Below are 18222 nucleotides of genomic sequence, written 5' to 3' on the forward strand. Positions count from 1 at the left end.
ATGGGAAGTTTCAGGAAGACCGGAGTTTACAAGGGTTCATACTGGACATTGTTTTTGGTTTTTATTTTTTATTTTTCCCAGAAGTCCACTTAAATTATTTGAGTGGTTTTACGTACCACAAACAGCAAGTATACTTTTTTTTAAAGCTTTCTTTATCACTACGATTTTAACAGGCAGTATGGCTTGAGTTTTTACGGCTGATGTATGTAAACGACATCTTTCCTGTATTGTGCCTTGTTCCAAAAGCAGTCCAGGCTGAAACTTTCCTTATAATGTAAATGGCTGCATTGAACTGCTGTAGACTGAATGGGTGGCTATATGTAAATATGTTGGTTTCTGTGACAGAAACAGTGAATACACATTGGGCTGTTTTTTCCTGTATGGACTGTGTTGGTACATTTTAGTTTTGCAGTATTTTCTTGAACAGGAGCATGTTGGTGGTTAATTCTATGGCATTTCCACATGTTTTGTAGACGTGCAAATTTTAAATCATCTTTGTTAAATGTAAAATAACCAGTGGTTTATGTGGATGTTTGCATGAGCCCTAAAGGTGTGGTTTCTAATCTTTAACAAAACAATTCCTTCTCTGGACAGCTAATTAGGGTGTGTGCCTTCCTGCAGAGATTGGGTATGGACTGCTCCAGCATGTCCTTCACAGTTTGCTTGGATAAACAGGTTTTCCTCCACTCTCTGAAGCTCTCTAGAGGAAAGAGCAGCCCGAATGCTCACTCCAGTTACAGCGCCTCAAGGAAACACTACGCCATTGTGTGCTGCGGAATGCACCAGCACTTTTGGGTCCAAAAAAAGGAGCATGATTTCAGTTCATAGTTGTTTATCATTCACACTCGCACTGTATTTTTGCCTGTTGTTTGGTCATAAACAACATATGCACGTAGCTTTTAGGAGCTGAAAATCTGCTGTGTTAATAATACAGTTGAATGGTAACTCTCACTTGTCTAAAACCCTAAACCCTCTTACATAAGGAGTCAAAAGTTCATTCTTGAATCTCAGACCGTCTGTTTGTGTTTTGCGACTGCTTTCTTTTTTGGAATCACATGGCTCAGTAAAAGCAGGAATGTGGAAACCTAGCAGAAAGTATTTGAAAGAAACTGGAGCCAGGAAATGGTCATTGTGTAGTAAGAAAATTGGATCTGGTTCAAACTGTAGTGAAATTTAGCCATGGAGGCAGCTTGACCTGTGACAGCGGAGCTTTCTGAATAAGCTAAACCACCGGGACATAGTAGACGTGCCAGCTGTACTCTACTATTGACAATATGATACAGCTGCAGTGTGCCCATTTTAAGAGTGGCCTCAAATCCGTCAGCAGCTTTGTGTGTGATGCTGTCCTACAGGCAGGTTGTCTGTAAGCTGTGCTCCCTCCTGGCTCATGCCTGTGTTGACACTGTACCTCTGCACTTACCACTCATGACCACACACAGCCTGAGGCCAACAGCAGGACTAATGTTACACTCTTTAGATGCTGTGGTGGAAGAATGAGGAAACAGAAACTCCTTTTCAACCTAAAAAAGCGTCAGGAGAATAGGACTCTTCTGAGAACATCACAACGAAGTTTGCTAACCATCACAGTGCAGCTTAGATACTCAGGCTGTGTGACTGCTTTGAGAGACGGCACATTCTGGAGTAGACTGTCAAACAAATAATGCAATGTTTTGGTGCTATTTTCTGTCCTTTTATGGCTTCCTTGCTTCCTGTCACCTATTTAGAAATGAAAGTAGCAATTTAGGAAGCAACAGTTCCTGAGTGAGCAGTTAATAAAGTTATATTGTCTGTAGTGATGTGTTATAAAAAATTAATGTAGAACTAAACAGGAATCTCTCTCTCTCTCTTTTTTTTCTCTCTCATTCATATATATGTTGTATGTTGGCATTTAAACACATTTGAATGGATTATCAGTAGTGCTATTTTGATAATGGTTATGAATACCGTTATTATACATTCCTTCTTTATTTTACCTTTTTTTAACTCCTTCAGTGCTCTAGATTTGCTGACGATGCTGATCTCAAACTTTGTGCTGTATCACTGTAACGATAGCATTTTTGTTTTACTGCCCACTATTGGCCACTGTGCTTGCACACAGAGGAATTTATTCTCCACATTTAGCCCAATCCGTGCAGTGAAACACACATTTACACACACAAGTGAGCCACAGCGCACGGGGAGCAGTTGAGGGTTTGGTGCCTTGTTCGAACCGGCAACCTTCTGGATACAAGCCCATTTCCCTAACCAGCAGGCCATGGCTGCCCCCATTATATCAAGTCCTCCTTTCTTTTTTTTTTATAGTGTCATTTAAAATAGTTTAATCATTTTTAATAATTTTACTTTTTATGTAATTATTTTATTTGGACTTTTAAAGCACCGTAAAGCACTTTGAATTGCTCTATAAATAAACTTGCCTGGCCTCTTTTCGCATGGATGTATTTGTATCTCACAGTCCTACACTCAAATGTTTAAGCTGTGTGATGGATTTTCCTTTTCCATGGGCATTCACTATGGAATAGACTTGATAAATGTGCACACATACTTGTAAGAAAGTAGGATTAAGGTGAGCTGTTAAATCATGCCCCTGAGTGCTACATAAATGATTTCCCTCCTTCATTCACAGTCCATAGAAAAAGCCCCAGTTTGACTGAAGACATTATCTGCCAAATTGCACTGCTGGGTGTGAAAGCAGGTTGTTCACCTTGGCTGGTGTTAACATGTTGTATCTCGAAGCTACTGTATCCAAGGGGTTTCCACAGTAGAACAACGACTAGCTGGACACAGCCTCAGATCTCTCTGCTGTGGCGTCTCAACAGAGCGGGGGAGGAACTTTAGGGTGTGGTTCTGACAGCTTTTGTCGGCCTTATTAACTCTGATTTGATGATCAGATGGAGTGCATGTGTTTGAGAGTGATGCCAAAATGAAAGTGATACAAATGAGTAATTAGGCATTGGGGGAAGCTGAGAATGTGTAAGAGCCAGTCAGAAGGAAAGAATGAATGTGATGATGGAGAGGAAGGATACGCCAGAGAAAATGGGCTGGGTTCGAAAGCTGACTCGAGGGTAAAAGTTACTACGCATCACCCACATCCGTCAACCCCCGTCCAGCCCCTTCTTTCTAAATATGTCCGGAGCTGATAAGGGGCAGGGACTGGGAAGTGGAGAAGGACCATTTTTAATGCTCAGCCTGTTCCTCAAAGAAAAGTTTCCATTTAATTATAGTTCATGAATGGTTCATTTAAAGCTGTATTTGACTGAGAGGACTACGATCACAGAGGCTTAGGAAAAGCATTAGGGACAAATAAGCAGCTTGAGCTTGTGGTGGAAATAAAATAGAAGCTTGAAATTGTGAAAATGCATTAACTGGAAATACGTTTACGTTTAAACCTCAGCAGTCTATTTCTCGTTGCATTTGTTAATCAAAAATATGCCTAATTGCATAGTTGGCATTTTTTAGTTTTTAGTTTTTTTTTAGACACTGGCATTTTCCCTCTACCAGACCAATTTTTGATGTTTACATTTTTAGAGGTTTACAAAATAGACCTTTGTTATATCACTCTTCCTGTTTATTCCGACTTCTAGAGTTGCTCCATTTAATTTTTCCCCCTCGCACGTTGCTTACATCTGAGCAATTCTCTCTTCTTACCTGATGAAATGCCCCTGGCCTGTTTTACACCCTGTCTGCTCTAATACCTACAGGCTAGTAGAAAATGAAACATGCTTCTGATATCTGGCTCATCTAGTGGGTTTACAAAGCACATGAAAATTGGCTTTCATTTTGGATCCGTGTCTAATTGCTCAAATGCACTGCTGCTTAGGAATAGAGGACTGTATTAAAAATAATAATAATAATAAAGAGGAGTCTGCTCATGTTGTATAACAGCATCTTGTTTTGCTCTCTTCCTAGCATACTTTGTGAAGATTCTCTCTCTTATGACGTGTGTGTATTCTAGTCATAATTTATAATGCTTGTATGCATGGTGTTTATAATATGGAGATTTGGTCATTTTTGACGTTTGATTTGGTCTGAGATGTTATTACACAGTGCACACATTACTTCCCCCCATGTGAATCCTAATAAAACTGCAGCTATTGCTTCCTCCACTGGTCAGTGCTGTTCAAATATTCAGTACAGTTTTGTCATGGATGAGTTTGCGTGCAAAGGGTTTCACATAAATACTTAGCACTGGCCAATGTCAGATGTGTAGCATGGGTGGAGGTTTTAATGACATCCAGAGGCTAGAGCTAAGCTGGGATCTTTCTTCCCTTCGTTTCATTTGTTTAATTACGTGGCTGCCGTGGAAGCTGTGTTCCAGAGGCCTTTGCTGAGCTCTCATCACCGTAGAACATTTGAACCATGCTGCAGCCAGATCTGACCCGGAACACCCACTTTCCAGCAGGGTGTATTTCCAAATGAAGAATGTTTCTACAGCTTGCAGCGTAGCTCTGGGATTTCTCTCACAAAGGTTTAGAACTAAACTTGTTTGGTCAAAATGATGAAGGCCAATATTTGATCATGCTTCATTTTGTGCCTCACTGCTTCAGTCTAATGGTGAACATATGACCTGTTATCCATTAAATTAAAGTGAACTATTTGTCTGTCAAACCTTAATTAATCTTTTTGCATGCCTGATGGTTTCTGCAGATTTATGTGCCCCTTTTTTTGTAGTTTGCTGCACCGTGGGGCCAGCCGTGGTCAGGAGCAAGTGAGTCAGAGAGAGCCACAGGCGCAGTTCAGATTGGCGTGACCTCGGACTGCCTCGAATACCTACACATGCGAGAGAATTATTATTGATGAAATACAGCAGAGCACGTACATGTGAGCTTAGCCTTTTGTGCCCATTTAACGAATAACAGCTGACCTTTACGACCTACGACACATGACTGATTTAAAGGAGGTAAACACGGTAGATTTCTAATCGCTTTAGAGCAGAAGCTGCACTCAGATTTCTTGTAGTAAACACAGACCATAGAGTGCACAGCAGAACATGCAGAACACGAGTCAAAAAACTGAAAAAGGAAGTAGGACAAACTCCTGTACTTTTTCAGCATGTTGTATGTGCAAGAACAGATTTAAGAGTTTGTGAAAGATAGAGGACAGATACTGTTTTGTGGAGGGCAATAAAACTATTGCAACTCTAGTATAACAAGTTGTTTTTCATCCTTGCTCATAAAACATTCCATATATCTGCGGTCAACTGGGCACCGGTAGCTTTCTCACTGTTCAAGTTCCACAGGACATTTGCAGATTAAAGCAATTGGCATAATCCCCTGTTGATATTAAGCCAGATCCAGTCTCCAGCACCTCTTTAACTTGGCATATTATACTCTTTTGAGGTATGTTTGACACTAATCCAAGAAAAGCACTTCCTTTTAATCAAAGGCAGTATATATATGGAGCAGTGACTAAAGAATAGTAATGGACCCTGAGAAAGTACCACTCCCTTGTGGCGCATATTACTGCGGCTGCCTTTCTGCTCTTTCCTAGTGATGTAATAGAGCAAATTAAATGCCGTCAACACATGAAACTACTTCTTGTTGCTTTGTTTCTTTCCTGTAGGGCTTTGTTTTTTGCCAGTTTGGGCTCAAGGGTGATAAAAGGCAGTCAGATGCCAGTTTCCGTAATGTGAGGACAACGCTCAGCTGTCACTGATGTCATTTTGTTGTTGCTCTACTTCAGGGCTCTAGGGCCACCCCGATGGCTAAAAGCTGGCTCTCACCTCTGCTGAGGTAAACCAGACCAGGTGAGACAAGGCCAAGGCAGCATAGTTCTCATACACAAGTCTGATGATGAAACCATTCAAATTTGGAAAATTTTAAAACTGATTGATATGTCTTTCAGATTTTTCACTACAGCTATTTGAACGTCAGCCAACTCTGTATGATAGCTAGCTATATGTGAGCTTAGCATGCTAACATGCACATAATTCTGTTTATCTAGTCAGTCATAGCAGCACCAGAAAATAACGATTGTTTGTACGTGTCTGAAGCTTAACTCGAGTCTGAGAAGGTTTTATTCACTGTTTGAATTACCACAGAAGCTAATTTGTAACTGGAGCTGTTTAGTTTTGTAGCACTTTCGGTGATGCAGGTAGCCGTCTCTCGAGTTTGGAGACATTTCCACTATTGGTTATAAGTAAATATTACCCACCTATGGAGCTGGAATAGAACAAAATCCTCATTTCAGTTTGTGTTTTTCAGCGTTTGGAGTTCTCTCCATTGTCTAAAAAACTCCAGATGCCTCTCCCATAAGCAGAGTGAGTTAGAGAAAACCTAGCATACTGCACTGAGACCGTTCATTATTATTTTTATTCATTTACAAACACTGAGGCTTCGTAAACACATTAGACCGGTTTACAGCACGCAGACAGACTGGAGAGCTAGCAAACGGCGAGGAAACATCTTTTGAATTGAATAAAAATTGTTTTTTGATTACAAACTTGAATTTCAAGTACCTATTCTACCCTTAGTTCTCTGGAGAAAATAGCTGTTGCTGTTTTATCACGCCACGTGGCATGTGCTTGCAGCAAACTTCAGTTGAATTGTTTGTTGTTGTATGAAAGAGAAGGAAACAAACTGCGACAATATGAAGCCCTTGGGAGTGTTTGCTAGTTTCTGATAGAAGGTCTCTTTGGTTCTCCTTCAGAAATGCTCACTAAACATTCCCTCATGTTTAGCTCTGGGAGGAGTTATGAACTTCATATTTCTGTGTTTGATCATTGCGTTCGGTTCATATGAGCACCAGCCTCTGCCACGGTCCATCCCGCCACATTCTATATCAGTATCTCAAAGGGCACACCTTTCACTTTGCACAAATTCCCCCATTACTCCACTGTTAGGTTCAGACTTAGATTTACAGCTGTGTTGTAAATGCGAAGCCAGTCAAGCTATCTGCCTGTTTAGTTCCTAGTAAAAATGTCCAGTCCAACCTTGGATGATTTTTGACATGTTCCAGGTGGATGTCTGCAGAGCAACAGTGCATAACTCATTGCTGGTTTTAATGGCTGCTACTAATTTCTGATCCAGCTAAAAGGAATGCTGACAGAGTTTGCCAAGTGCCTGCAGTCATCTAGCAAGTCAGTTTGGCCTGCGTAGCACGCTGGTGCTTTTCTCCTTGCTCTGAGTTCTGAACCCTCTGCGTTTTTGCTCCATCATGCAGCCCTTTGATGGACAGGAAATGCTGCTCTGTACTCAATCTGCTCCAGAACGTGCTGAAGTGACATCTTGACGGCAAATTTGGCCGTCCTAATCTGACCCGTGTCCTTGGAGGTGCCGGCCAAGCTCAGTTCAGACACGCTGAGGTCTTGAAACGTCGTCCATTAATATGTCAAGCAGGGAACTGTGCAACATCCACTTGATTTTTAATTTTTTTTGGGCCGCAAGAGGGGAATTATATATTTTATTGTTTGTCAGACTAAATCCGGTGGCCATCTGTAACATTATCTCAGCGTTTGACGTAACCTTTTTCCCGGAAGTCTCCGCTAGAGGAGATTACTCAACATCACTTGTCAGAAGTGTTGTGGCAGTGAGCAAGGGGAGAGTGCATGAGGTCGTGGCTACTACCCCAAAACTTTCCCCAAAAACCACCAAACTCATTCTGGATGTGTGAGTCAGAACATGGTGTTTTGTGTTTGGTAGGTTTTCCCTGTCTGGATGTGTGTGTGTAAGTGTGTCTGCTAAGCTGTGATTGATCTGCAGCAGGGTGTCTGCATGTCGTGCTCCAGTAAGAACGAGAGAGCCTGGTTGCTAGGAGGGAAGGGAGTGGACTGGCCTCTAGACATGACCTAACTGCAAGATGCATTGCTCATCAGAGAATTTCAGTAACACTGCTCTTACAAGTAGCAACACTCTGAACCCAATCTTTGAACTTTGGACACATTCTTGTTCTGAGCGTCTTTAATAAGCCAGTGAGATTGTGCTATTTTTTTCATACTTGTGATTGCCAGAGGGTCTACCGATGTTAGAAGGAGAAAAGCTTCTCTTTGAATATATATGTATATATATACACAGGAGGTCCTCGGGTTACGTCAGTCCCGAGTTACGATGTTTCGTGGTTACGACACATCTCCCATTTACTGTATAAAGCCTTGTTTTGATTTAAGTGGTTTTTGCGTCATAAACGTCGTAACGTGAACTTCGTGTCTGGTGTGTGCGGCGGAAGAATACACGGTTACGCAGCTCGGGACAGAGGAGGATAGGTGTTAGGATAAGTGCTTACAGTGTGTTATTTACGTACAGTATGTACATCTGTTCCGACTTAGAAATCGGTTTACGACGCGACGTAGGAATGGATCAACGTCGTAAGCCGAGGACCCCCTGTAGTTGGAATTTGAATTTAGCTAAGGTGACCATTATTTACGTTGTTGTAAATGGCGTGTAAAAGACATGTTCTACATTTTTTATTTTATATACTTATGTCTGGGTGTAACTGGAAGTAGAATTATACTAAACCATTCATTCATTCCACATTCTACACAACTTCTCATATATTGGTTTGGTTATATGTTACTGCAGCAGAAACCGACGAGGAGGGGGAGCGTCCATATTAGCCATTATATTTATATTAACCTTATACTATACTTGAACTGAATGAGACACCATTTATTCACCTAACTTTGTGTAGGTGAATTTAACTTCAAAAATAAACTAATCAAATCTGGCTAGTCTTTAGTCCACAACCCGTAAAAGGAATTTGGATGAGATGCTTGAAAAAGACGACATCCTGTGTGACATTTGCTCATGCACTTCTCACAGGCGCAAACCTAGGAAAGACCTTAACGCGTGGGTAAAATGAGAATGGAACTACAGCTTGGGAAGCAGTGGACACTTTTTTCATAAGAATGAGGAAAATTCTCACATTGCTGTCATGAATTTGGGTGTGGCCACAGATTCAGCTCCCTGGAGTTTTCAGGGTCTTTAAGTGTAGATTAAACATCGGATTAAAAAAATCAACTTAACAGTGTCATAAATATTTTGGTTGGAAAAAGAAAATCACCTACATGTACCAGTAGAATACACAGTCACGCCTGTGTCTGAATATCCTCTCTAAAGAAGAAATATGTTGTTGTTATTGTGAGTATGAAGAATCTTTAAGGTTCATGGAGCCTCCAGTTCATATAAAGGATCTATATCAACAGCACTTCACACCCGAGCCAAGAACCATTTAGGAACCTTTATTTGCAACAACGTGGATAGGGGCTAAAGTGATTCACAGAGGAATTTGTTTACTTGTGGTGGGGCTACAAATAACTGCAGGGTTTATATACACTGAAGTACTGCTTCCCCTCTAGGCAGCCATACAACACAAACAGGCCAAAGGGGAAAGAGTGGACTCTTATTAAAGCAGCTCCTACACGTGTTCCATCAGTCCACATGGCTCTCATTATGTTCTGGCTCACTGCTCGGCTCTTCTCTTGCCATTCATCTGCTCAGCTCAAAACTGGATCAATTTATGTTTGACTTCAGAATCTATCCGTGTTATAGACTGTTTCTCTAGAAGTATCAATCTTTAAACTGCCAGGCTTATTTCCCTGCAGGTGAAAAACGGCCCTCTAATGCAAGGTAAAGCAACTGCGAGTGCATGAGGTTTCAGTCTAGTGTTCTGCACTCCTTTCTGAAGGGGTGCAGAAGGTAATTAACTCATAAAATACTGTGCAGTGTGGACAGCATTGTCATCTGTGTATGGATTTCCCAGAACAGTGCTGAATAATGCTTATTATGGGCTTGTACACATTTGGAAAAGCAGCTCACTTTCTCTGATTCACACTTCCAAAATATTCAGCTGCTGAATTATACGAGCTGTAGGGAAAGACGTCTCCGTAAAACTGTTTTTGTTTTATGACAGTGATGAAAACACTGGTCATTATGTCCTCTGTCATGGCTGCTTCCAGTAGAAACAGCAAGATGAAAAGTATTAGCTGGATGCCTTGATATTTTAGCTTTCCTCTTTTCCTGATACTACACCGCAGGTGTTATTATAGCCATTATATAGTGAATATAATATACTAATCTGGACTAGGCCAGGATTGTTGCTCTGTGCCCTGGTGTAGTTTTGGCTCGCAGTTTCCAACTGCAGTCTTCTCCGCCTTTCAAATTGTTTTTAACTACTGCTGCTTTGTTTCAGTCCTCCACCCTCACATATCAACAAATTGTGTTCTTCTCTTCCCAGGCCTTTGGAAATGCAAAGACTGCACACAATAACAACTCAAGTCGCTTCGGCAAGTTCATCCAAGTAAACTACCAGGAAAGCGGCACTGTTAGGGGGTGAGAGTACTACCCTGGCCATTTCCCTGTTTATCAATGCGTATAATCACTGTGTTTAAAATGTTCAGGGTGGTTTGTGCATTTTACTGAACTCCAGTTTTCTTTTGCAGCGCTTACGTGGAGAAGTACCTGCTAGAGAAGTCTCGACTTGTCTATCAGGAGCATAATGAAAGGTAGGGACACTTCTCAGGTCTTTTAAGGTTAAGTATACTTACATGACAAAGCCCCCATCTCCGAGGCACAAGACGTCTCTGAATGGTCTCAATGGTCCCCTGAGCTGGACCCCCAGCATCAAAACCAGTTCAGGGCGTTACATTTGGGATAACAGTGTTATATCTGTTACAGTTTGTAGAGATGAGTAGAATCTATTTCAAGGCATACTAAGGCAGTTCTGGCAGCTTATGATTACTCTATTTTGACTCTTTGTTTGTCACCCATTTGTATTTAAGCTAATTTTAGATTCCTTAAACAACAGTCAGTTTATAGTAACAATAGTAATGAGTCTGAGCAATTTTACATTTACTTCAAGTAACCCCAACCTTAGCTCTAGTCTGTTTTTCTGCTGCTCTTTGTCCATTCCAACTTGTCCCATTCATTCATCCATTATCTGTAAGCGCTTATCTAGTTCAGGGTCGCGGTGGGTCCAGAGCCTACCTGGAATCATTGGGCGCAAGGCAGGAATACACTCTGGAGGGGGCGCCAGTCCTTCACAGGGCAACACAAACACACACACACACACATTCACATTCACTCACACCTACAGACACTTTTGAGTCATCAATCCACCTACCAACGTGTGTTTTTGGACTGTGGGAGGAAACCGGAGCACCCGGAGGAAACCCACGCAGACACAGGGAGAACACACCACACTCCTCACAGACAGTCACCCGGAGGAAACCCACGCAGACACAGGGAGAACACACCACACTCCTCACAGACAGTCACCCGGAGGAAACCCACGCAGACACAGGGAGAACACACCACGCTCCTCACAGACAGTAATAATAATGTTACAATAAATGTTTGCCATATTCCTTAGTACCAATATGCGAAAATAAATACAGAAAAATGCGGCGCATTAGCTTGTGTTACATAAACCTCAACTAAATACATCACACCACAGAGCAGCCTATATAAACCCACAGCTGTGTATGAAAGGGCAGCATGTGGGAATGCTTGCAATACACAGGATGATTGTTGTCTCCAAAGTTATCACCAAATTTAGACATAGAAAAGCCTCCCAGTCACACATACAAAAAGATCCCTCCAGTAGTCCACAATTATTGGAACCGCTAATCTCCCTGGCTTTAGCAGGTCAGGACATTGGGAGTTAGTGAAGGAATCAATGGTTCTTGCATGCCAGACCATAATTTCCTGCTGGTGTGAAGTTTCAGTCCGTTGACAGCAGGGACAACAGTCATTGGTTCATTTCAAACTCGAGACGACACTTGGAGGGACCTCCCCGACTGAAGCTTTGTGTCTGGGACCTTGTGTAAACTCCTAGTAGAGAGCATCAGAGAGTCAGCAATGATTTTCAGTCTGATAAGAGTTGGAAAGTAATGCCTTTCTCTCCCCTATTTCAGCTGACAAATTGCACATGTGGCATTATAAAAGCACTCTGTCTTATGTCCAGGAATTTTACAGTGACAGTGAATTTTGCTTCTCAGTTGCTTCAGATTTCAGCAGACCTCTGGATACTCCCACACACGCATCGTGCTCTGTTCTCCTTTTACTTTTTCCCTTTCTTTTTTAGTTGTTTTTTCCCCCCCCTCCACTTTGTGTGATGCAGTGTATGTTTATGTGTACAGGTAAGCACTGTAAGCAAGTTGTTTGACTGAGTTTTACACTACTGATGAGTGCTATGACAATATTATCACTACATTTAGACCAACAAAACATCTTATAAATATAGTTGAGACCTTCAACACAAATGTAGATATTTTTTGAAAGCAAGCCAAAATCTTCTACATTCGTTGCTCTGAAGTGAGGCAAAAATGATCCAGTAGTTTTGCATCTTCTCAGCTAATATTTATAAGGTTTGGTCTGCAATAGAAATTTCAATAACAGTTATTTATATTTAAAATTCATCTAAAAAAACATGTACACAGTGAAGTCAACATTCCCGGTTGTAGCAAACCTTACGTAATAAAAGGGTGTTTTGAGGGTTAAGGTCATTGCTGTCAATGTCTGTACCTCTTTTTGTGTGTGTGTGTGTGTGTGTGTGTGTGTGTGTGTGTGTGTGTGTGTGTGTGTGTGTGTGTGTGTGTGTGTGTGTGTGTGTGTGTGTGTGTGTGTGTGTGTGTGTGTGTGTGTGTGTGTGTGTGTGTGTGTGTGTGTGTGTGTGTGTGTGTGTGTATGCTGTGGTTTGTTATTGAGATGGATTGTTGACTGCTGGCTCCCACTACTGTCTATAGGACTCTCTACACATTCAGCCCCTTTGTGACATTTGACCTTCAGCAATACACCCTGTGTGCTCACTTCCAGTGGGAGACATCATGGACTGTTTCTGATGTGTAATGGATGTGTAGCAAATGTGTGTTTGGTTTTTTGTTGTTGTTTTCTTTTGACTCCAGCTGTATTTTTTCCTTACAGGAACTACCATGTGTTTTACTACCTGCTGGCAGGCGCGAGCGAGGAAGAGAGAACCATGTTCCACCTCAGAAAACCTGAAGAATACCATTACCTCAGTCAGGTACAGCCTGCTGCTCACTGTCCAGACCTGCTATATGCTGACCCTGCAAACGGAGACAATGCCAGGCCTAGGGTTGCACAATGACTGTAAATGACCTCATTGTGATTATTTTTAAACAATATGATTGCCATAGCTTTGGCGTGATATTTAAAAATAAATCAATCTTATTGTGACAAACAAGTATAAGTAGAGTCCTAATAAGAGAAACATGGCACCGTTAGTGGACACAATATCACATCTGCTTTGACATGCTTATAGCAAGTGTATTTTTGTATTATGTGAACACCATGCTTCATCAAAGCACCCAGGTTCATCTGAAAAGGCCAAGATTTGTTTTAAATTCAAAGTCCAGTCTATATTACAAGCTCAGTATCGTGCCAATGTTGTGATGATGTTTAAATAACACGGGATTGTGCAGCCCTAGTCAGACCTTTCCTAGAGGTCCATTTGTTCTCTGTTGCTGAGCAACATGTATTAAGTTCAGTAGACACTGAATAGATACTGTTTTGTTGGTGACAATCAGACAGCAGCAGCTCTTTTTGACTGTGCACATGTGGAGTGTCCTTTTGTGTGTGTGTGTGTGTGTGAGTTCACGCGTGCATCAGGCAGCTGTATGCAGTTCTCCGAAGCCTGAACATTCTGCATCCACACTCACTCTCACGGGCAAACAGGATGGAGGAAACAGATTCCATTGTTCATTCCTTTCAGCTGCTCCCATGGCCTCAAACACAGGACTGCTCTACAGGCTAATCCCCTCTGACAGAAAAGCAGCTCTGTGCTCCTGACCTGCTCCCTCATTTCCATAACACAACCCTGTTGTTTTACTCTCACTTTTTTGTTGTACCTTCTGTCATCGTATGTGCATGTGCACCCTTGTGTGTGTGTGTGTGTGTGTGAGTGCTAGATGATACATAAACATATTACTTTCCAAATATACCATAGTGACAGTGCATCAGATATTATAATCATATTTAATTGAGTGATATTTGAGCAGATACTCAACTGTTTGATCCTATTACTTGGTTTTGCGAAAAATAATTAACATTTATTACGCATGTATTTATTTAATTTCAGTTCAAAATGGCCATACAAATTATTGTTTACAATGACAATATAATTTTTTCACTATTTAGTGTGTTCACACTTCTTACAGCTTATGTACTTTCAGTACACTCCCTTAGGATTAAAAGTTTTGGAAGGTTTGTTTGTTTTTCATTGCCTTGAATTCCTTTCTTATGCAAATAAATCATGTATCTAATTGAGTCTGAAATATCGGAAGCACCCAGCAAATGACATATGTTACAGTTAGCCTAGTTTTCTGTCAGTATTGTTTAAAAAATCAGTTCCAGCGCAGTAGTGATGATACATGACCATATATTTTGGCCACGCATCAGTCAATCTTCAGTCTGTCTCTTAGTACACTGGCTCGCAGCCTATATTTTATACACTTTGGACACACTGCTTTGCAGGCGCTGGTTTCCAAAGCCATGTGACAATCACTGGCCTGTCCCGCTGGGCCCAGAGCACAGAGACTAGTGTGTATTGGCCTTAACAGAGTGGAGAAGCAAGTTTTGTGGGGGTTTTTTTTGGTCAACTTGCCTGTAACACAGATCAGTTCTCACAAAGTCTCCACTACATTCACATATTAAGTCAAGGAGAAGTAGCTTTCCTATTGCTAATAAGTTTTTCTCTTGATGGACTAAATGTGGAAAAGCAATCTTAAGGAGATTTATGCCAGGGCTGGACGACGACTCAGAAAACAGACGACGTGTTTAAAGGTGTTTAGACATGAATTCCAGCCATTTTCTCCACAAGTGCTGCACAGCTAGTGTCTTCCGTATCAGATGAAACTCCTAGGGCCATGCGGAAATGTGGAGAAATTCACAAGTGGGTTGTTTAACTGTCTGTAAGTTTGTAGAGGCCACTTTTCCACTGTTGGTTTCCACTGAATACAGTGTTTGATATTTATAGTAATTACAGAGGTTAGGTAAATGCATTAACAATGTTTAAAAATTGAGTGGTTTCAGACCTTGTTATAGCATTTTAAGTTACTTAACAGCCTTTTAGTACTTTTACATTTTGTTTTTAAAGAATCCAGTTGGCATTTCCATTTTTATATATATATATATATATATAGGAGACATACCCCACAACACTTAGCCACTCTGACTAATTCTGTTTCTGTCTAAATGTCTGAATTATCAAAGAATGTCTGCATTATTAAAAGACATTGACAAGACATTAAGCCTTCATTTTTTCATCTCAGGCCATTTCCAATATAATAGGTATCAGGTCAAATGTTGAAGTAGGTGTGTGTGTGTTTGTTTGTTTGTTTGAGTGAGTTTTATCTCTGTTCCAGTGCATGTACCGCTGTCCTCCTCCTAATAACTGCATGCCTCATGTATTCAGTATGTAGTCTGTGTGCCATCTGTGGAATGTTGCCTAACCCCATCTACCTTACTTCCAGATGACAAAGAAACCTCAGAGACTACACTGGGAAATTTACTATGAGAGCGAGCCGGTCAGTATTTTAAGTGTGTGCGTGTGTTTGTTGTGGTGCTATAGGGACAGGGACCACTGGCTTATTTGCGACCCCCCCCCTTTTTTTTTTTCTTTCTTTCCCCTATAGTGTTCACCTCACACAACACACACTGCTCCCATGCTCGGCGTGATTTGTGTGTTATCCCAGGGGCTGTCTGTCTGTCTGCTGGGCCATCTGAGGCCATTTGTCTTATTTGGTCATTGTGCTGCTTTGTGTATTAAAGCGTCTTTAGCTGATGCTGTAGCTGGCTCCTCAGACTGGACGCCCCCACCCACCTACACACCCATACATCCATACACCCGTTTATAGTGTGTGCTCTCCGAGCATCTCGGTCAGATCACTATCAGCCAGCAAACACTCAAATGATTGAATGAGCGTGATAAGAAAGAGTACAAACACACTCTTATTTGAATTGGGAGAGTTTTGCCAGCTGCAAATGTACACATATTGACATAGCCTCTTTTATTTTTCCCCTCTGCCCTCTTTTTGTAGCCCAACAATCTGAATAAAGTGGTCTGGGGCTACTGTTTAAAGTAAAATAAATAAATAAATAAATAAAAATGAAATAAATAAAGGTTATATATAGGTTTTTTATAACATTAATTGAAAAATTCACAGTTCAAGATGTCAATTTCTATGCATTATTTTGACTTTCCATGAATCAAAGAAATGTATGTAGTGGCACAGGAACTGAAGTGAACCTCAAATGTAGAGTCTTCAAACACAAAGTCAATGACCAAAAAGGCATGGGTTCACTGGTGTGAGTGTGCTTGCTTGGTGGTGGGGGTTCATGTTCTCGGACACCTTCTGTTATGTTGTGTGTGCCATGGCTGTGGAAATGTCACATTCATGAATGCATCAGAAACACAATATGACTGTGCTTATGAATGCTTATCAAATGATAATCCAAAGGTAAGTGATTCCATGATACACCTCTTTAGTGTTGGGCTTGCAAATCTGTGTGTGTGTGTGAGGAATGTTCATTGGTTTATCAGCAGAAATAAGGAGCCTGGTGAATTCCCGCTCTAGTAAAGATATTAAACCTCAGAATACCACTATTCCACAATAGTTTCCAAACCTTAAGAACACCTTTCTATAGCCTCGGGTTTGTTTTGCTTGGGAAGGCTTATAACATTTAGCATAAGAAAGTGTCCTTTTTACATTTCCTACATTGGAAACGTGAAAGGAGGAAAGCAAACAGGCTGGAATCGAGTCTAACCGTAGAGCTGGTCGGGTTTCAGCGCTGTTTGCCTTTCCATTGCTCTGGTATGCCATAATTATGGCATCAACGGCAGAGCTAGGCGATGAAGGAGACACTGTCTCATTAAAGGGAGGACATGTGCGTAAATTTGCCTATGTTTTCCTGAGCAGTTTCCCTGCCAGCTCCAGCGTTTTCCAGTAAATGACAGTTTTCTTCCTGCAGACTCTCTCCTGTCCTCTGTAGTTTACGATTAGGATTAACTTGAAGGAAATGACAGCTTTGGCATGTTCTCAGAAAACATTGGTGTACGATAAAATTGATCTTCATGGCTGCGCAGTGTATTGGTATTTGAGCCAATGACATGTAAGACAAGTCTGTTTTTATTTATTTTATTATTATTATTATTATAATTATTTTACAGTTATGTACATGTGCTGTGAGGATGTTAAAGGCGAAATTTTAATTTAAAAAAAATTCAGACGCTAGTGTTTATATGTACATAAGATACATTGTGAAAATGCACAAACCAACCGGAAGGTTGCCAGATTGGTCCCCAGGACCGTCAGCAACATACATGGCTGAAGAGCCCTTGAGCAAGACGCCCAATCCCCCAAACGCTCCTGGGCACCATGGATGACTGCCCGCAGGTCTGGGTGTGTGTTTTCACAGCCTCTAGTGCACTAGTGTGTGATCACAGCCAGAGATTGGTTAAATGCATAAGACACATTTTGTTGTTCATTGTACAATGGCAAATAATTGCATATTATCATTATCATTATTAGAAACAATTGCTCTCACCACCTGTTGGCAAATATTAAATGACTCAAGGCTCTATTACACCTGTAGCACTTTTTAATTAAAGGTCTAAAACCAGTCATCTTAAATGTACGTTTTCCAGCATTTCCTGCACATGCTGAAAGCTAGACATGCATCATGCTTCTGTCTTCTACTCAACTCCATCTCATGTGATGAATTAAGTCATAAATTGCTACATCTCTTTTTGCCTTTGCGCGTGTGCCAAATTTCCATGGGGGAGTGTAAAAAGCCAAGGGTTCTGAATTTTCCACTGCTCGGGCAGAACGTGCATATGCTACCATTCACCAGGCCCTTTATTTGTAACCAGAAAAAATGTGGCCACTCCAGCTCGTTTGACCAAACTTCATAATGACATGGTGCTCTGAGTCATTGGGCTCTGGCTCTGTCGTGCTGCAGTTCAGGCTCTCGGCTCAGACGAGCACTTCATGGAGCTTTCACGTTCACGTGTGCTTATCAACAGCAGTTATTGGAATGCTAGCATGGCTAGCCACTTGGACACATGAAAGTAGCATCCATGTTTCATGAGCATGTGTAAATTTTAGTGGAATTATGGCTGTCATGAATTCTCAATTTAAAAAAGTAATTATTATGAAATGAATGGTCATTAAGTAACTTATCAGCGTAGTGCTCAATTCCACACACAGACACCAATGTGCAGTAAAAGACAATTGTTGCCCATAAATCTACCTGTGTGGAGACCTCACATTGT

The 18222-nt window shown here is 41.2% G+C and overlaps 1 protein-coding gene across 4 annotated transcripts in view; it reads left to right on the top strand.

The window, feature by feature from the left end:
- The window catches only part of myo9aa (myosin IXAa), a 103282-nt gene that overhangs the window by 39248 nt on the left and 45812 nt on the right, over positions 1-18222 (top strand). For all 4 annotated transcript variants that reach the window (XM_066646918.1, XM_066646919.1, XM_066646920.1 and 1 more), the window contains exons 3-6: positions 10168-10262; positions 10373-10435; positions 12855-12954; positions 15422-15475. In XM_066646918.1, the coding sequence (XP_066503015.1) occupies positions 10168-10262; positions 10373-10435; positions 12855-12954; positions 15422-15475 (312 nt within the window). The remainder of the gene's footprint in view (positions 1-10167; positions 10263-10372; positions 10436-12854; positions 12955-15421; positions 15476-18222) is intronic.

This window comes from Hoplias malabaricus, chromosome 16 (genome assembly GCF_029633855.1).
Source record: "Hoplias malabaricus isolate fHopMal1 chromosome 16, fHopMal1.hap1, whole genome shotgun sequence".
In the NCBI taxonomy this organism is placed as follows: domain Eukaryota; kingdom Metazoa; phylum Chordata; class Actinopteri; order Characiformes; family Erythrinidae; genus Hoplias; species Hoplias malabaricus.